This window comes from Trachemys scripta, chromosome 4 (assembly GCF_013100865.1).
Source record: "Trachemys scripta elegans isolate TJP31775 chromosome 4, CAS_Tse_1.0, whole genome shotgun sequence".
Lineage (NCBI taxonomy): Eukaryota > Metazoa > Chordata > Testudines > Emydidae > Trachemys > Trachemys scripta.
In genome coordinates, this window is record NC_048301.1 from 47041251 (window position 1) to 47062498 (window position 21248).

A 21248-nucleotide genomic window follows, 5' to 3' on the forward strand; every position below is an offset into this window, starting at 1 on the left:
GTTGCTGACACTGGTTCAGCTCTATTGCCACTAGCAATATCAGGGGCCCTAGAGCAGATGGGCTGACAAAGCCTTTAACATTGGCTTTGTCTAGAATAGGATTTGAAAGGTGTTTACAGGAGGCAGTTCACTAACCCATCTTCACATGGCAGTGTGCCTTTAACACTGTTAAACTGGTGGAGTTACAGCCTATACTAGGCTGTAACATATTAGCTAACAAACACCTTCCAAAACCTAGTCTGGACAAGGCCATTGTGTGTCAATTAGACCTGGGTTTAGCAGTGTTAGGACATGTTAAAAACAGTGGTGGAAGCCAAAAAAACTGTCTATACTAGGCCTCCTAATGTTCCTAGTACTTGATGAAGTGGTATTAACAACAGTGGGAGATGTTTAGAAACTTTTCCTAGTGCAGTCAGTGCTTAAGATTTTTAGAGTCCTTCTTTTTAGTCCAATTGGATCAAGAGGTAACACACTTTAAAATCACATTATGATGTATTAAAAATTGCATGCTTTCTAAGGCAATTGGACTCATGGAATTAAAATAGCTTGGCTTTATAGGAGGAGGATATGAAAAATAAGCTAACAAAATCTTTTAAACTCTCTATTTTAAGATAGTGAATCCGTAAAACATGTGGCATTAAAAACTACACAATGGTATGTATAAAGGGCTTTACTGGTACTAATGAGTTATGCAAGTCATCCCAAACAAGAGCCATTAATACCATCCTATCAACACACACTTTACTGTATATATTACAGAGAAACTACTGCAAAGGTAAATGTAAGCAATAAGCTTATAATATCCCCAGGGCTTCTAATGGAGAATTAAATAGAATCTTTCGAAAATGAAGATGTAGGATGGCAGAGGGGCAGTTCATATATCATTGAAAGACCAGTTTTCTTTTAAAATGTGGCATCTGTCAAACCTATGAAACACAACAATTATGAATAAGGCTTTTTGTACATCCAGATGTTGAGATGCCATTTATTAATAAGCCTAGCTTCACACACCTTTACTTTGCTACATTTGTGACATCATTATTGGCTATCCTGTGGTATTTTGCCATGGTAGGGGTTGTGTGAAGCAGCTCCAGGAGATGCTTGGTGAGGCAACATGCTTCAGGAAGCAAAATCTCATTGGATGCTCCCCATTCTGCAGGGGATAAACCCGTGCTACATTGTTCCTTGGGTTGGTACAACTTGCTCTTCAATGGGCTGGTCTTGTTGCATGGGCTGGTGCAGATGGGTAATAGGGTCATGGTCCCAGTTTCTCTCCACTTTGGGGCAATTTGCATTCCTTGGGGTGCTAGGATTATTCCTAGCACAGGGCCTGAACAGCAGGTGAAAATATACAGCCTCCCTGCACACATGTGCTAGTATTTGGTCCTATAGCTTAGCTGTAATGGAAATGTGTTTGCAACCTAAACTATGGCATTTGTTGTTGCAAATGCTACCTGAAAAATAAATAAGATAGAATGCAGTATGCTTTGGGGTCTGGATTTTTATAGTGGAATTTTAGCAGGTGCACTTTTCTGTGTAGCTGATAGAATTCTTGGGTTTCAGATAAAAACTAGTTGGACCTAGCAGAATCCAGATGTTGGATACATATTTTTATTGTGCTGCTGCACCATTTTGCAGAATTTTTGATGTATAGGAGCCATTGCATTTTTTCTCTATGTAGATTATAAACTGGCATGATCCAGGTTCTTCCACTCCTGTTGGACCAGCCTGGATCAGATTTTTTTTCAGCGAAAAGGGAATTTAGGAATTCAGAGGCAAAAATTACGAGGATCTGACTAGATCTAGATGTTGAATCTGGGGTTTTGCACCTGTCATGTTCCAGCATGTATGGGAGCAGGATATTCTTGGTGGAGCCTGAGGCAGCTACGGTTATTATTTATTTGGGCAGTTGGTGCCAAAAATTGGCAGGATCCCTCTGGAGCCAGGTGTGGATAGGGGGAGGGGGTTGCGGCAGTCCTGTGCCAGACTCTAGAATTTTTTGGTGCAGGAGAGGCTAGACTTTTCTAAGGTACTAAAATGTGTGGGGCTTTATGGCCAACATTTTGTTGGGACCCAGCAAGCTCCAGTAACTAGATCCAGGTTTGTGCAGCCCTCCTGCTTAAAGCTGCATTGAGGTCTCTGGATTGTTTCCCCCGTGTGTTTTTGATGGTCTAATTTGGGAGCTTAGGGCCAAAAATGAACCGCACCCAGCTTGTCCCCTGGGCAATCACTGGTGTCGTTCAGCTGGGAGGACACGCACCTTGCAGGCGGGGGGCTCCTGCTGCGTTCTGCACGTTCAGTCTTCGTGCGCTTCGCTGGAACTGGCATGTTCCCAGCCCCTATCCCCCAGGGATGGAGGCGGCGGCACGGCAGGGAGGAGGAGGAGGCGGCGGATGAGCCTGCGCGCTCCCGCCGGTACGTGTGCACGCTCCCGCCCGGCGGCTTGTCCTCTGTAGCATCCTGTTGGTGGAACATGGCATTTCCCATTCCCTCGCACGGCTCAAGGGCTAGCAGCAGCATGTGAGCAATGCATGGGTACGGGGAGGACCGCGCTGCAAATGGCAACGAGTTGGGGAGCCGAGCCGCCAATAGGCAATAGCAGTTGCGAATCGGTAGCCAGCATGAAAACTATTTTGATCAATGCAGATAACCCCGAGAGCAGCGAGAATGCCCAGGGCAGGAGTGAGGCGCAGCAAGTTGATCCGTCGAGATGCACAGGAGGAGGCACTTGCCCAGTGAAAGCAGGGGAGTCCAGTGCCAGAGCGCGCACTCTGAATCTAACCTCCCGTAAGAGAGCTCCTCCTAAAGAACATAGAAGTGGCCAGAGACTAGTGGTACAGTACATAGTGCCCTGCATGAACTCTTACGGCTTGTGCATAGTAGACAATTTCCTGGGACACAAAATTGGAGACAAAGTCTTGCAAGAAGTCAAAGCTCTGCATCTGAGTGACAAATTCCAGGATGGAGAGCTGGCAAGTCAGAAATCAGACAGCACTAAGACTATTCGCGGGGACAAGATATTGTGGGTGGAGGGCAATGAACAAGGATGTGAAAATATAGGCTATCTTCTGTCCAGAATGGATAAACTCATCATGTACGCAGATGGGAAACTTGGGAATTACAAAATTAGAGGAAGACATAAGGTTAGTAACTGCAGTGACAATGATTTGTTTTAAGGTACCCCTTCGCCCCCCAGTTTCTAGTCTGCGTTAAATGCACACAACATCTTACGGTAAGATTTTTAGCAAATCCTAGGCACGCTGAGTGGTAATGGACTTTGTTAAACGAGTCTTTATTTGTCCCGCCTCATAAACTAATTACTTTTCATTAGAATAATCCCTACTTGTTTATAAATTGTAAATACTTTCAGGTAACACATATGGTGGTATAGTTGATAACTGGAGGGGATGTGAAAAGCTTACAATGAAGTGGTTACGGTAGCTACAACATTGCTGGGTTGTTTCTTAAAAGTGAAAATTAAAGCTCTACGTATCAGATTGAATTTATCACATGCTGTTACTTCCAGAAACTGTCAGAATCCCATGCACTTCATGCCACAACACAAAATAAACCAAGGGTAAATTGGGGAAAGTAGAGAGGAGGTTCTTAAACTTTTAACTTCCATTAAATTTTCCTACCCCCCAAAACTGTAGTAGATTGTTCCGATATTGAAACTGGCATTTCTATTATTTCGGGGGACAATTTAAATGACGGACAGTTTAAAGCAAGAAAAGAATGAGATCTTTAGTTTTAAACATCTCATTGAACCATATAAGAACGTTTATCACAAGGAGCTACTTTTAAAAACTGATTCGGGAATGAGGGAGTCTGTCTCCAGATAAATACGACTTCGGGCACGTTTGTTTTTTAAACTAACTTTAAAACACCTACTGGTAGTGTGTGTAAAGGTGTGTGGGTTGAGGGGCATCTCCCCCCTCCCGGAAAAATATTATAAATCCTTGCAAACTCTTCACCCAGCCTGTATTATTGAGTTAAGATAATTGCCACGAGCAGGTCGATTAGCACTTAATCTTTCAGCACCATTTGTTTACTTTGCCTTGTAGTATGTGACTGTAGTAGCTGCGTACATGTTGAGGGAGAATTCCTCAATGGCGGAGACCACGCCCCATCGGGGGTGGGGGTGGGGCCTGCTAAACCACAAAACACACCTCCTTTAGACTCGTGGAAATCCCCTCCGCCCCCGTCATTCGATTCCAACTGTGGAGCCTTTGAAGGGCTGAATTCAGTGTAACTCATTGGGGGTTGGTCGTTCGGAGGAAGGCCACGCCCACTCGGCCAACTGATTGGCTAGGTAAGTCCTGAATCGGGTTGGAATGGGGAAGGGGAGAGCGTGTCCCTGGGACAGGGCTCCACCCACGTGCTGATCGCTGCTGAGTAAGAACACATTCTGCACGTAGCAGACGTATTAATCAGAAAGGGGCCATCTGCTGCTTTGGTAAATAAATCGAAAGGAGTTTGCACTTTGCAGGACTCATCAGCTCCAAAAAAGTGGGAGTGATTACAGCCGCTAAGGGGGAGTTCACACACGTGGATCACATACAACCAGATAAAAAAGGACTCCAGAATCAGCAGCATTCTGGTTAAGCACTTTTGTGTCGGCAAAGGTGCGGCTGGTAGGCGGGAGGAGGGGGAGTCAGTTCGGGGTAGTAAGTGCACTCACTGTATTTAATTATCTAGTCTAGTAACCCAAAGGCTGGGTAGAACTGGAAATCTCCACTGAGAGACGTTGCTGCAGCTAAACTTTCCCACGCTGTCTTCGTTACTAACCTTGCACTCGTTTGCTTCGTAAATTAAAAAGTTGTACGGGCTGGTTGACTCAAGTTACTAGCGCGATTGTTCTTCTCCAGCTCTATTAAGCACCGGTTTGGTGCATATTTGACTTAACTCGGGGGGGGGGGGGAAAGACCTAATCAAGATGCCTCTGGGACCTATAATGAGATTAGATCTAGAGAAAATAGCTCTCGACTATATTGTGCCCTGTTTGCATGACATCGGCTTCTGCTACTTGGACAATTTCCTGGGCGAGGTGGTAGGGGACTGTGTGTTGGAGCGAGTGAAACAGATGCACTATAACGGGGAGCTGCAGGATGGTCAACTAGCCGGCCGCAGCAACGGCATCTCCAAAAGACATTTGAGAGGAGACCAGATAAAGTGGATCGGAGGCACTGAGGAAGGATGTGAGGCCATCAACTTTCTCTTGTCGTTGATAGACAGGCTGGTGATGTATTGTGGAAGTAGACTGGGCAAGTACTATGTCAAGGAAAGGTCCAAGGTAAGAGAGTGGTTAAATCACTACTTGGATTTGTAATTGACACTGGCTTTGTGGTTGCTCCTAAATGTTTAGTTTAGTGTTTACGTGTTCTAGTTTTACCACTGAGTTATGAACTCCCGGCAATTGCACCTTATCCTTCTAAACTCCCGAACTGTAGATACTACTGGTCCCAGATTTTTCTTCCTACCCACCAATTTAAGCAACAAGTAGTTAACGCTGTAGATTTGCCCTTTGGAGCACAGAGTGCATTAGCTGCCAGATCTGAAAGTACAGTAAGTTGTTTATAAACAGTTCCTGTCATGCTTGATACGGATCCATCCTGTACACCAGAGACGTAATACAGAGCTGATTAAGCTATAGAAGCATTTTCAAGTTTAGTTGTAAAGGGGGGGAATGAATATGTATGTTAAACAAGAAAGTTTGTAAGTAAACGGCATACATTGACTTATCTTGTCAGATTTCTCTCCTCTTCTCCTACGAGAGTCTGCTTGGTCACTGTAGTATTAATGTTGATTGCTAGACAGGCGCCTGGCGGCTCGTTATGTATAAAATGTAATAAATTTAATCCCTAATTTATGCACGTATGTACCAGTAGAGGCCACAGCTGAGTAAATAAACAAATTTACATAGCAATCATTTATTCTAATTGTCAAGTGAGGGGAGACCAGAGCGTGGGTCCCAGCATGAATGTTTTCTGCTATTTGACCCAAAGGAGAAGCTTTATTTGCTTACAACTCTGTCCACCAATGCCTTTCTTATAGTGCTAAACACAACTGGAAGGGATGGCAACGTGCACTTCAATTAGTCAGTGTTCATCACAACAGACTAGAGAACTCTAATATGGGCTCTTTTTAACCCATCCCTTTTTGTCTCTAACTTTCAGAGGCGTTTTGAGGTAGATAGGGAAAGCTGTCTGGAGGCGGGGAGGGGGTGATTTACATTTACTTGTGCACGTAGGCTGTTCAAATATATGTTTGATTTATTTGGCTGTTTAATACTATCAGATGGATGAAGTGTTTCACTCCAACTAAAAAGAACAGGAGTACTTGTGGCACCTTAGAGACTAACAAATTTAAGGTGCCACAAGTACTCCTGTTCTTTTTGCGGATACAGACTAACACGGCTGCTACTCTGAAATCACTCCAACTAGTTTCAATTCAGTGGTCAGGTATCCACTGTTTCCTAACTAAAGAGGGAATATTATGATTGATTGAACCATTAGTATCGCCATTATAGGTGTGAAGCTTGAAAAGAAAGATCTAGTGCTTTAGTGTTAGGAACAGGGAGGTATAGTTCTGTCTGTGAAAAGGAAGCCATAATCTACCATTTCAAGTCCCAATTCCCAGTAGAGTTTCAACAGCATGTATCAGAGTAACAGCATGTATGCAGTTTAGTTAATTCGGAGTGCGCTAACTTGGTTTCTCTTCAGTCTGTTTCACTATGGCAGTGATCCTGTATGGAATTACAATGCACATAGTAGTTATTAATTGTTGAAAACTTCCTTGCCTATTGCCTGCAAATTATCTAAGTTATACAACTTCTACTCGATTTTTTTTAAATATTTCTTTTAGCATCTCTTTCTGTGGTAGGTATATTGGAGGATTGATGACATGAAGTTGTAAGAGTCTTAAAACATCAAGGAAGAGCTCAAAGTTTAGGACAGGTAGATATTCAAAGTTATCCTAGTCAGGGTTTTCCCGAAGGTATTGGGGAAAGGAGTTGGATGGGGAAGGAAGGAGATTGGAGGATCGTAAGCAACTAATACCTAACAATGTGTGGGTATGCCGTGAAAAAAATTAAAAAATTCCCAGTAATTTATCTTGGCATTATCTTAAACTAAATTAAAGGCGATATATGTGGATATGAGTGTTAAGGTTTCTCAGCAGGGAATGCTCATTGGGAATAATTCATGAAGGCTACCTCCCTTTGTGGTTTTATTATTTTTGTTTTGGTTTTTGAAAACCTTGAAATCTGCAAAAAATAGTTGAAACACACATCTTTTTTTGCTTAGTTTTAGAGCATTATCCCATCAAGTTGAAGAGTTGGATTTAGAAGGGACTTGGGGCTCTAAACAAGAAGAGATCCAAGTTAACTGAAAGTGTGGAGGGAGGAGGGGCGCGAAAGCTTGCTGTGAGAGGGGATGAGTGATCGATCTCCGTGTCGGTTACTAATGCTGAAAGTGAGGCACTGCATTGTTTGGCCACTAGGGGGAAGAAAGGGGATTTTGTGCTGAAGCTAGAGCCAAACACGAAGGAGGATCACCATAATTTTTGCCCAATTGCACACAGAGAGACCCACACTGGATGTAACTTATAGGGTTGGGGCAAGTTCTTCTGGGACTCACCTTCAGTAGTGGGAATTTTTTTTTTTTTAAATAACCAATCTGTGGTGTTCCCACAGCCCTCAATGTTTGTGAATCATAGTAGTTCTTACTCTTTATACATTACTTATACATAAAGAGCAATAACTGACTTTCATATAGTATTCTCCAGAGAACTCAACCCACTTTACAAACAGATGCCAAAATATTTCTATACATAAATCTCTTCAGCCATGAACATTTTTGGGTGGAAGGTGGCAGACTTTAAACAGTACGTAACAGTTCAGGACTGAAAGGGAGGAATGTTGTATCTGATTTAAAATGCAGGGAGAATTTCAATAGGAAATTAACAAGAACACGCAGGCTAACATCCCTATTCTCAAAAAAAGGTGCTGTGGAATTTTTGAGGCTCACCGGTAGCCATTGTACTACACCTCCACTGAAAGGTGGCAGCTTCAGTAAGACAATCCCCGCTTGCACTATACAGCGTGCTTGACTCGGAGGGAAAGATTTTCCCCTTTTTGAATCACCATAATAACTATCACAGCTTCCTGCACTACGTACCTGTTTCTTGGAAGTCTCCCATCTAAAACCAGGCCCATCTGGCTTTTCTTGTGAGATTTGGTGAACTCACCAATAATTTGGTGACAACCATTATAATTTTAAATCTAGATATATTTTGACTATATACTATATTGCATCCTTATTAAAAGGTGCTTTGAGTTTTTGGATGCTCAAAAACCTTCAGTAGCCTAGGCATGATTTTTATTTTTATTTTTTATCAACAGTCCCTGCATTTTTTAGTTTGACATGTTATAATTACTCTTTTAGGAAAACTGGCATTTTGTGGGAGTGGGGTAAGTCATGGGGGTGGGGAGGGGAGAAAGGGAGGGTCACAGAAGGTGTTTAACCATCCAGAACAACTTGTGTGCTGTTGTTGTTGTTCTTCCTCCCCCCATGTAAACCTTTTAGCTATGGGACAAGTATTCTGATTGTGGAAATGAATACAAGCATCACAAGACTGATAATTATTTAGAAATCTGCTCTTTAAACTTTACATTGGTAAAGTTTAATAGCATATTCAATTAAACATGAGCCTTGAGTATTGATGGAAAGGAATTGCTTAGGCTATGAGTATGTGTACGCTTAGAGTTTCAACGGCACAGATCCTGTAGCGCTTCAGTGTAGATGCAGTGTAAGTCCATCCATCAGCATAGGTTGGCCATTTCCCCAAGAGGTGGGTGACCTAGCATTGTCTACATCAGGGATGAGGTTGGCATAGCTATGTCTCTCGGGGTGCAGATTTTTCACACTAGCTATGCTGATACAACTTCCATCAGTGCAGGAATGAATGAAGTTAGCTATGCCAATGGAAGCCCTCTTGGTTTACACTTGGAACAACCTGTTCTTTTAGGGCTTGTCTACACTGGCACTTTACAGCGCTGTAACTTTCTTGCCCGGGATGTGAAAAAACACACCCCTGAGCACAGCAAGTTTTAGCGCTGTAAAGTGCCAGGAGAGACCGTGCACGTGTATTACTGCCGTTGCTTTTTTTGTTTCGGTCTTGTACAGGGAGCATTTTAAAACTGTAAAGCAATAGATCTGTTTGGCATATCCTTTCCCAATGAGCAGGTGTGCTGTTCGAACATTCCTTTGTGTACTCCCAAGCTCCATTCACCAACCAGTGCTAGTGTAAAGAGATGCAACCTGCATTCCCTGTGCTGCAAGGGCACCTATGCTCTTTGGCTCATCTGTTGGTGAAGAGCATGTGGTGATTCCACCTTGCCCTCTGGTTTTGCCAGGGAATGGCAGCTTTATGGGGCCACAGCTATACTTTGAGTCCCACCAACAATGGCTCTCCAAGGAAGGCACTGAATCAGACCACCACCTTTCTGATCTGGCCATGACCCCTCCTCAGTCAGTTTCTGGCACTCTGCCAGAAGATTGCATACACCCCAACAGAGCAGGGGCTCTGGGCACCTTGCACCCATGCAATTATGGTGGAAGTTTTCATATCTCACTGGGAAGCACTTAATCAGAGACTCCACCATTACTTGGTGTGGGTGTTGGAGGCTGTGACTGTCTATGGAGGCCTGAACTCGCAGAGGCAAGTGAGTTCCACTGACTAAAGGAAATTTTGCAACCAGTAATAATCACAAGAACTCAATTGTATTTAAGAAACCCAATGACGTTTTATACAGAGAGCTCAGAACCCAACCACTTCCAGACAGGCCTCTGGATAAATGAAAGGGCATGGAAACATCTTTTGAAAATCTGGGCAGTTCATTTAGGTGTCTTAATGAGGGCTGAACTCTTCTAAGAATCAGGTCATATTCTTTATAAAGGGTGACAGTCACTGGGAAGCGTATAGCAGAGAGGAGAGAACCGCTAGCATTTTTGTCTGTGTGTGTCTCTGTAGTCTCTCTTCCCACCCCTTCCAAACTTCTCCATCCTTATCATCCAAGGGGGAATTTCAAGGTAATGACTAAAAGAACTTCAGTCAGTCCAACTAGGCCCCCTCATCCTCTCCAGCACCAACCTACGTGAGCCCATGCTACTTTGTCCTAAAGATGGGAAAGTATTTATTTAATCTCCAAGATTGGGTGGTGTGGCCACAGCTAGCAGGTGCTGGCTGCAAATCTGGGAGGATCGCTTCCAGAGCTCCCTGCCTGGCAGAGGCTCGAGAGTCCTAAAGTGGCTTCTGAAACGTGGCCTCCAATGTAATGATTCCTTGCTGAGATGCCTGCTGAACTCCCCCACCCCACTCCCCGCCCGTCATAGGGATTTAAGGAATGCATGAATCTTCAGAAGCCCAGGTTGAGGGTTTTCATCAATAGTCTTGTAATTCTGGGGGAGGAAATATAATTTTTGTGTGTGTCTTATATTAAAAAAACAAACCTCCCAGCAACTTTCTTGTTTAACATTAAAATGCAAAGTGAAACCCCTCAGATTCTGGTTCTGGGTACAAACCTAAGGAGCAGCGTAACAGTAGGTTGATGATCAAATTGCAGAGGAACATAGGATGTAGAAATATAATCGTTTATTATGTGTTACAAAGGATTTTTATGATACTTGCGTAGCAGCATGCCTTGCAATTAGCTTACAATGGAAAGTCTGATGAATACTGCCATCCTGAAGAACTATGCATATTTTTTCTTTTTTTTTTCTAATCAAATGCACATGTTCTGGCATAATGGTCAGGTTCAAATCTGCTCTTCTGGATGAGTGCCAGAATGCCCAGTGTTCAACAGAGTCCAGAGCCATTGGAACTGTAAATACAACAGACAAGTCATTTTATGATATCAGACTGAGGAATTCAGCTTTGGCAGAGATCCTAGAGCAGTTGCCTTGGATCACTGTCAGAACTGATCTTTATATCTATGTTCGTCAAGCAAGATTAGTTAGCCAGGTTAATTATACACTGGAATGGGGATATTTTTCTTGACAATCAAGCATTAAAACAATATAAACTCTGGTATACTTACTCTTATTTTTGTTCTAACTCATTCTGGTCAGTGACTTTTTTTAAAACACTTCTTCATTGAAATGAGTATGCAAACAGTATCTCAGATTCCTGCTCCACCTAGCAGGACTTTGATGTTACAGAGAGAGGGCTGATCCTACAAACAATTATGCATTTGAGTAACGTTACAACTCATAGTTCCTTTGAATGCCCTTTAAATCTGCATTTAGGCATCTAAATAGTGGATCTTTGGGCTTGTCTACACTGCCACTTACAGCGCTGAAACTTTCCTCATGCGGGGGTGTGAAAAAACACCCCCCTGAGCAACGCAAGTTTCAGCGCTGTAAAGTGGCAGTGTAGACAGTGCTGCTGCACTCTCAGCGCTGGTAGCTATTCCCCTCACAGAGGTGGTGTGTGTTTGTTTTTTGTTTTTTAAATATAGTGCTGGGAGAACTCTTGCCCAGCGCTAGAGCTGCAACTATACAGCTGACATTAACATCTACTGTGTAGACATACCTTCAGTGTCTAAAAGCCCAAGACTAAAAATTTGGCATACGCATCACCACTATCAGATTCTAAATGTAATGTACCTGCAGCCTGATCCAAAGTCCACTCAAGTCAGGAATGTTTCCACTGTTGTGTTCAGGTGGCTTTGGGTCAGACTCTTAATCCGCAGGATTGCTATTGCCAATTCATCTTTTCCTGTGAAAAGGAAGTTTGTAAAACACTTCACCACTCTGTGACCTTTCCTGTGGCCTTTGTCAGAGACCATCCATATGCTTTACTGTCATAGTACAGACAGGAAGATAGATGACGAGCTAATCCATTCAGGACTGGGAAATACTGGTGAACACTTAAATATTGTAAAGAACAGAGTTGTCACTATATCCTGAGGGGAACTGAGTGGGAGTGCACATGCATTAGAGTTTGCAGAATCAGGGCCAGAGGAAATACAATGTAAGGATTAGTTTATTTTATCCCATTTTAGCCTGGAATTCAACAATTTTTGAAAAGCAGTATTATTACTCACTTTTCATTGATGGCAGATGGTGAGACTTCTGAAATCCAGTCATGGGCCACTGGGCCACTTCTGATTTTTCCATTGCCATGTTTCAAGCTAGGATTAGTCGCATCAGTACAAGCCGCCCTGTATAGTGGTGCAGTGGAGGCCTGCACTGATGTTGCTATGCTGAGATGTAACTACACCATAAACAAGCCCGAAGTATCCATGCCTGAAACTCCATCAAAGAGTTGCTTTTTTGTGAAGGTGCATATAGCCTGCTAACTGGCAGCATAGCTCCTGTGGAACCAGAGCAGTAGAGCTGTCGGCCTGAACCGCTACAAAAGTGAGAGTAATCTTTCCTGTGAATTTACAGGGTCTGAGAGATTGCATGGCAGCATGTCCCACCCCTTCTGCATCCCCAGATGCAGCCACAATTTTCTGGAAACTGCAGGATTTGCCTTGTGGACTTTTCTGACCCCACACCATTCCACACCTGTGCATTTCTCCATGCAATGAGATAATTTTCCCTTAGCTGTTATTATTAAACATACTGCATACAGATATTAACTCTCATATATGAATCTACTTAGCAGTCAGCCGCAATGAACTGAAAATGCATGGATGTTTCCTACACTGAGATAGGAGAGCACATATATTGCAAGGTAAACCTGTTTGCTGGCATAAGGAATTCCTTGTGCCTAATTAAGTTAACAATTTACTCTGGTGACATTTACTAAAGGAGTTGATTCCACAAGGTAATAAAAACATTTCCCCTCCCCACCCCCTTTGAAATTCATATGCATGGTAGTTTGCTGGTGCAGAGATTTTATGCATGACATTATCACATCAACTGGTCATAAGGGTTCAAATTTTACATCATGGGGGGGAGGGATAGCTCAGTGGTTTGAGCATTGGCCTGCTAAACCCAGGGTTGTGAGTTCAATCCTTGAGGGGGCCACTTGGGGATCTGGGGCAAAATCAGTACTTGGTCCTGCTAGTGAAGGCAGGGGGCTGGACTCAATGACCTTTCAAGGTCCCTTCCAGTTCTAGGAGATGGGATATCTCCATTATTTATATTTATTTATATTTATATTTATGCACAAGTGAAAATGATTGGGATTTCATCCTCCATTCTGGCAGTGCTTGGGGGCCCTGATCTTGCAATCAGTTCCTCCTGGGTGGACTCGTGTGCCTGTTCAGAGCCCCATTGATGCTAAGGGTTGCTCTCAGGAATCCAGTTGCAGGATTGAGCTCTTATCCTGGTATAATCAGACATGATTATCAGTCTCTGGCTTGGTCTACATTAAAAAATTATGTTGGTATAGCTGTGTCAATCAGGGGTCTGAAAAAAACATCCCCGTGACCGACATAGCTATTCTGACAAAAACCCCAGAGTAGGTGCAGCTATGCTGATGAGAGTGCTTCTGTCAACATAGCTAATGTCATTTAGGAAGTTGGTTTTCCTACACTGACAGGAAAAACTCCTGTCAATGTAGGCTGCATCTACACTCTGGGGGGCTATGCTGGCATAGCTATGCAAACATGACTATGCAAGTATAGGTTCTGTAGTGTAGACATACCGTCTGCTGAGCAGCCAGAGCAGGGGTGTTGCAGGTCAGGACTCTGACAGAGCAATGGAGTAGTTCTGATGGGCAAAAATGGTGACTTTTTTCAGTTGTGTTAGCTGAGCTAGCTAACGTGACTGAGAAGCTGTGTTAGGATGCCAGGTATAACAACTTGAGCCTGTGTTAACTGGTGCTGCTGTAGCCTACATTTCCCGCTTAGAACACAAGATGGCCAGTTGAACTTGGCTTTAAACATGCTAGTCTGCAACTTCACTTCTCAACCATGTTAAGCTAACTTGATTGAGTTAACACAATTGGGGGGGAAAAAAACCACTTTTTACCCAAGAGAGGGCCTTTGTGGGGAGTCTTCATAATGCCTGAGCACACAGACAAATTCTAGCCATAGTCTTTCCTCACTTTGCTGTGAAATAAATTCTCCTTCAAAATGGGAAGGTTGGGGGTGGGTAGGAGGGAGGAAGGAAAACACCACACAATCCAAACATGGATACAGTGGTGATTATATTAAGTCAGTGTTTGCTAAGCAGGTAAGGACATAATTGGTAGGCAGTGATTTGTTACACACTTTAACAGGGGTCTTATGAACAACAGACAGTAGACTTTTTTTTTTTTTTTTTTTTTTTTAAAGTATGTGTCCATGCTGTTTACTTGATTGCGTTTCCCTTCCCCACACCATAATAGGCAGTGGCAAGTTGCCAGTTGAATGCTGCCTGGTCTGCTGTGACACTCACATTACAATAGGCAGTCTGTGAGAATAAGCAATTCAGTAAGGGAACTCTGCAAGTAACAGTTACCAGCTTTAGATTCCTGGAGAGAGGTGTATATACCAACAAGAGTGAGTGTCACAGACCTGGCTTGTATTTAGCATGACCATAATCCTTCTGTGATCAAATGTAAGACTAAAACAGCAATGTTAGCAAGTCATTAGCAGGACAAGACTCTCGCTAAACTTCAGTGAAAAAGTTTTAATGCATCAAAAGAGGAGTATTGAAACTGCTTTCAGTACCTGTGCGCTCTAGGTGGTGGATGGCTCATTGCAAGCGCATGCCTTAGCAGGTTTCAGGGTGAATAATTGCTCTGTTACTACAGGATATGTTGTTGTGTGATACCTTGGAAATGGTTTTGGTTTACACATAACATTATTATGTGACTTTTAAATAAATGTGGAAGGGAGTAGGCCAGAAGTAGCTCATCTTTTCTGTTAGACAGAAAAACAATGAAGGAAGGGAAAAGATGAAGGCAGCTCATGCAAAGCAGACTACATCCTTCTGTCTAAATGAATCACGGCCATGGCATTTTGTCACCAAACCATCTCTGACTGTGTTCCCTCAAGCAATTTGGCAAAGCCCTAAGCCTCATTTCTCTTGCCTCCGTCCCCACACTCTGTGTGTGTGTGGGGGGGGGGGGGGCAGGGAGGGAGGGGCTTTTCTTTGTAATAGTCTTCTATCTCACTATATTCCGATAAGATTATTAAACAAAGAAATGTAATGATGCCAGGCAAAACAATTATTAAAAGCTAATTAATGCAAGCGATTTTGTCACTATGATGTTTCAAAACCAAAATCTGAAACAGATTATACTGGACACCAAAATGTCTCCATAAAGCGGGTAAATGTTAAGCATTGTGAATGCTAGAGATGCCACCAAATCAGCGGCTAACTACGCTGTCCTCCTTAACTTTTACTTAGCACAAATTACAGAAATATTGGCCTAATATAGGCAAAGATCTTGCCACAGTTCTGAAAATAAAGATCTGCTCTGATACAAAATTCTGCATGCTTGAATTAGGAGTTTAATTAAATCTTACAGTGAATACACAGAAATAGTTTTGCATGCTTCTTAGTAGCACAATGATTAATACTCAAATTACATTTGTAACTTTTATATACACCTCTACCTTGATATAACACTGTCCTCGGGAGCCAAAAAAAATCTTACCACGTTATACATGAAACTGCATTATATTGAACTTGCTTTGATCCACCGGAGTGCACAGTCGTGTGTCGCCCCCCCCCCCCCCCCCGAGCACTGCTTTATCGCGTTATATCGAGGTAATGGTGTAGTATATACTGATTTGAAGGCCCTGTTTTTCTGCATTTTGTTTTAAAAACTGTTTTTTCATTTTTGTCCTGGAGTCAGTGATGATTGTTGTATCAATTTAAAAATCTTGCTTATTACACAGATTGGTTTTGTTCGGAGTTGAATGTTTCTGGAAAAAAAAAATCAAAGAAATATTTTTAAAAGGTTTAGCCCTAATTCAGCAAAGCACTTAAGCATATGCTCAGACTCTTTTTAAAATCAATGGGACTGAAGAATGATCTTAAGTACCTTGCTGAATAGGGATGGTTTGCTGGATTGGGGGCCTTAAATAAATTATAAGGAAAATCTTGCACTGTTTCCCCATGTGTTTGTATCCACTATTTGTCCTGCTTAGGTTTTAAGCAGGAACCATCTGAGAAGGTGGGTGGGTGGATTTTTGTTTTGATATACATACAGTGGGCCCTAATTTCTTCTGGGTGCCACTGCAATCCAAATAATAATTTTCTCACTGTCTTTGCATCAGGATTTGTACTTGACAGTGCCTTGTAGCAAGCACATCTCACATTTAAAATTAGTAATAGCATTTATTCCAGTAGTGCCCACAGTATGCTAGGTGCTGTCCAAACACAGAAGAAGATAGTCCCTCATCTGAATAGCTTGCAATCTAAGGCTCTGATCATCCAATGACCTCCATGCAGGTGGACCCTTGCACCTACATACAGCCCCATTGACTTCATGTGGGAGCAGAGCACATTGCAGGACTGGAGCCAAGAAAACAAGCTGCTCATAGAGGTGAGGGGCTGGCAGGTGAGGGAGGGAACAATCAGAAAAAATATATATATACACACACACACATTTTGATTTACATTAATAAAACAAATCTCAATGGCTGCTCAACCTGAGTGGTGGTTTCTAATTTCTTGTAGGTATCCTGGTAGAAGTGGGTTTTAAGAATGGATTTGAAGGAAGAGGGGGCAGGGGCTGCAGTCGGAATGCTATGTGTCCTCGTGCTAAGGCATGTAATTCACTTTCTGCCAGCTGGTGGATATAAATAGAACAGGCTCCCGTAGGCTATATTGAACTCAGTTCTTTCCAGTATTCACCAATATTTCCCTTTCCTTAATGGATTAGCTTTTCATCTGTCTTCCTCTGTCTGTGCCATGCCTGTGAAGCATGTACATGGCTGCTGAATCAGGCCAACAGGAAAGGTCACTGAGTGGTTAAATATTTTACAGACTGCGTTTTCACAGGAGGAGGAAGAAGAGAATTAGCAATGCCAGTCCTGCTGGCCAGGTATATGAATATGAATGTCAAGGTTGCACATTTAACATTAAACATCTAAATTCATATTTCAGCTCCTGAGTTAAACAGGCAGTGTCAATTTAGGTCACACTTCTGATATTTAAAAATCTACTAATTTAACACAATAATTAGGAAGACAATAAAAGATTAGAGCAGTGGTTTTCAAACTTTGTATTGGTGATCCCTTTCACACAGCAAGCCTCTAAGTGTGACCCCCCCCACCCCCTTTTTTAAATTAAGAACGGAGGGATTTAATTTAAAGGGGGCTCGGGGCTGTCCGCCTCATGGGGCCGTCAGCTTGCAACCCCCATGTAACCACCTTGCGATCCCCTGAGGGGTTACGACCCCCAGTTTGAGAACTTCTGGATTAGAGAAACATTTGTTCTGCTCTTTTTCTCAGTTTTTGTGCATTTGCTGACCCATAGTTATTTGTATGTTTCATTGCTTTCCCTGTATGAAAGTGATTATTATTTATATTACACTACTTGGGCTAGTGGGGCTCATGCTAGTCCTCTAAAAATAGCAGTGTAGATTGTGCTTTGAAGTTGTATCTTGAGACGGAGCTTGGGTTCTGAAGCCCGGGGGAGGGAGGGAGGTGGGTTGTCTACTGCTATTTTTAGAATGATAGCATGGGCCCCACTAGCTTGAGTTTCTGGCCCTGGGCTGGGAGGCTTGCTCCTGCAGCCTCCAAAATGCTAGACATACCCATAGGCATCAAACCTGCAAACATGCTTGGGTACTTAATTTTAAGCACACGGGTAGTCCCATTGAAGCCCTGATCCTGCAGGTTACTCTGCCTGGTAGATTCCTGAACCTGTACAGAGCCCCACTGAAACTTGCTCTCTGAAAACTGCCCACAATCATAGTTACAGCAAGGTGTATTTGGAACCATTGTGTAAGTATCCAGAAGATACTTACACAATCGTTCCAAATACACCTTGCTGTAACTATGGTTGTGGATGCAATGGAGCAGAAACAGTTTGGCTAGCGTGGGTGTCGTGCCACACTGGTACGTACCCTGTTGCTGTCCCACCTAGTAAATTACCAAGGCTTTTGTTTTCTAGTGTAGATATGCAGCCAGAATTCATGGAGTAGCAGTCCTTGCTGTCATATGGGAATCAGGCAACCAATGTTCAATTCTGGACTCTGAAACTGGCTTGCAATATGAATTTGGGCAGCTGCTTAACTTCTCTGGGCCCTGGTTTTCCCCACCTGTAAAATGAAAATGATAATGGGTTAACAGCCTTTATGAATCATGTTGATCTCCAGATACAAAATACAAAAGTACAAAGTATAATTAATATAGTGCTGCATGCTGAGGGTTTATTTGTTTTGCACTGGATTTTTTTTTAAGTCCTGGTTCTAGTATAAAAACGTGTAGACAAGTGTTCATTGCAGGGTGGTGGTGGTTTGTTCTGTGGTGTGTGCGTGTGTGTGGTTTTTTTTTTTTTTTTTTTTTTTTTTTTTTTTTTGCTAGTGTAACCCTAGTGTGGGTACAGTTATGCCAGTACAGTAGAACCTCAGTTATGAACTGACCAGTCAACCACACACCTTATTTGGAACCAGAAGTATACAATCAGGCAGCATCAGAGACCCAAAAAAGAAGCAAATACAGTACAGTACTTAATGTAGTTAATTTATTTTAGTAGTTTACATTTAAGGGAAAGCAGCATTTTTCTTCTGCATAGTAAAGTTTCAAAGCTATATTAAGTCAATGTTCAATTGTAAGAACAACCATAATGTTTTGTTCAGAGTTACGAGCATTTCAGAGTTACAAAAAAATCTCCATTCCTGAGGTGTTTAACTCAGAATTCTACTGCATAACAGTGCCTTATACTGAAATAGCTTATTCCCTGTACCATATGGGGACAAGCTGTACTGGTACAAGTACATTTATACGGGTATAGCTGTGTTTACACTACAAGGGATTGTACTGCTTTAACTCTAGTAGTATCTACAGAAAAGGTCTTAGAGCTGAAAGACTAAAATTCGTCCATTATTTAGAGCACAACGTACATTATTTCTGAGGGTAATTTATCACTGGTAACTTTAATGGGTTTTACCCATAAATGTCTATTTATGCACAAATCAGTGCAGGCATGAATGTACTATTAGCTAGTTGACTTTCAAAAATGTAGAATTAGCTTTATTCCAAATTTACAGCAGGGATAACTGGTCTCATCAATTAGCCTTAATTTAGTGGTACTGCTGTGATAAACATTTGTGTGCCATTCATCTCTGCGTTCATGCTGCTCAGTAGTGTTTGCATAGCTTCAGAAGCCAAGCTTGCCCTGAAAATTTTGGGATGACACACAGATGAGTTTTGGGGTTCCCTCCAAATTTAATTGTATGATTTTAAATTCCACTAACTGCTCTGGCCCCATATAGAGGGATTGTAACTGTGCTGCCAGAGACAGGGAAAATTCCTGAGGTGCAGAAGCACCATAGGATCAATGCAAGTAGCCCTACTCTGCCTTCCCTCAGAAGCCCTGTCATAGGAGGCATGCTGGGGGCAAGAAAGAGGGGTGTCTGGGCAGAAAGGTCAGTAGCCATAGACTCAGTATTGTGAGGGATTCTGGTCTGCAATGTGGCGCTGGGGCAGCTGTTGTAAGTTGGAGTAGCACAGGGTCCCCTCAGCAGCACTGAATTGGGGTAATGCAAAGATGGATTATTTATGCATACAGTACACCACATTGAAAGTCCTGCAGGCAGTATTACCATTTCCCACAATGCCCATAAATCAAAAAGGGATATAAGCCTGATCTTGCAGTCCAACACAGACAAAATTCCCATTTAAGTTTTGCTCCCATTAAATCTAGGATGACGCCCTATATTGATGATCTTGAACAGAGACTAAAATATATGCAATTACTTTAATTGTTTCTGGGGAAGGCATTACTTAGTATATCAAAGATCTAAGTGGTGACAGGGAATTTAAGGATCTATGACATTATCCCCCACGATATACAAAACCACTTGATAAAAACTTTAAGGAGATTTATTTTCTGCTTACCATGCCTTTATTCCCCATTGACAACTGAAATTAAGGGGAGACTCTTTACAGTTTTCCTTAATGAGCTTGCATTTATGAACTTGTTTTTCTACAAGGTTGAGCTCTTGGTCACGATCTCTCTTGTGGCTCATTACAGAGTACTCTGTACTGAATGTTTGATGCTTTCTAGTTAGACTAGTTCATCCCAGCTTTGTTTCTGGACAATAAAAAATGTAATAGTATGGGGGGTTTTGGATGATGGGCCGGGGAGAAGAGGGAGGAAGATAGAGGTTTTAAAGTACAAGTGGAAATGTTCTAAAAATCTATTTAGACCATAGTCTCTTTTTGGTATCTAGCATTAAAAGAATATATATAGGAAATGAAAGTGGGGGAAGGAAGGAGGGCTTTCAGTAAGAATCAGAAATGAGAAGTGCATTGACTGTGTGTACTGTAAGTGTGTGTGTTTCCTTTCTTCAGCAGTCTCTCTGTGAAGTGTACTCTGGAGTAAAGTTTGTGTTTGATTGCCGATACCCTCACGCTCTGCACGTAGCACTGCCATTAAGCCATCATCTAGCTGGCCAGGAGCCAGAATTCAGTAGTTAAGGGGCGGGCTTCCTAAACCGAAACAGCTTTTATTGATACAATGATGCACCAAGCCTGTTTACATCTGCTAATTGGAGACTAAATCTGAATATCCTGACTGAAAGTAATTAATTGGCTATAGCCTCATAAATTTCAGGTTTTATGGTGATAGCATGGCTGCTCTCAACATGCAGTAAGTGAATCCATTCTCAAACTGTACTGCCTGTGGGCACATAAAAAAAGAACACCAGCTGAATAAAATTTCAGCATAAAGAGAAGTTTAAATTGGAACATAATTTTTAAAAAAGCCACTTTTCAGTATTGTAGAACACAATGAGCAGGGAAGTCCATGAGCAGTGGGAAATCAGAGAAATGTTAATCATAGCAAATACAAACATATGTGGGTTAAGGAGCATGACAACACCCTTCTTACATAAGTTTCAGAGTAACAGCCGTGTTAGTCTGTATCCGCAAAAAGAAGAACAGGAGTACTTGTGGCACCTTAGAGACTAACAAATTTATTAGAGCATAAGCTTTCGTGGACTACAGTCCACTTCTTCGGATGCATATAGAATGGAACATATAATGAGGAGATATATATACACACATACAGAGAGCATAAACAGGTGGGAGTTGTCTTACCAACTCTGAGAGGCCAATTAATTAAGAG

At 42.3% G+C, this 21248-nt stretch overlaps 1 protein-coding gene across 3 annotated transcripts in view; it reads left to right on the forward strand.

The window, feature by feature from the left end:
• Positions 1-2447: 2447 nt before the first annotated feature.
• Positions 2448-21248, forward strand: part of EGLN3 (egl-9 family hypoxia inducible factor 3) — a 42473-nt gene continuing 23672 nt past the window's right edge. For 2 of the 3 annotated variants that reach the window (XM_034768655.1, XM_034768656.1), the window contains exon 1: positions 2448-3143. In XM_034768655.1, the coding sequence (XP_034624546.1) occupies positions 2532-3143 (612 nt within the window). In that variant the 5' untranslated portion in view covers positions 2448-2531. Of the gene's footprint in view, positions 3144-4631; positions 5294-21248 lie in introns of those variants that run through there. The other variant, XM_034768657.1, reaches the window with a different exon arrangement.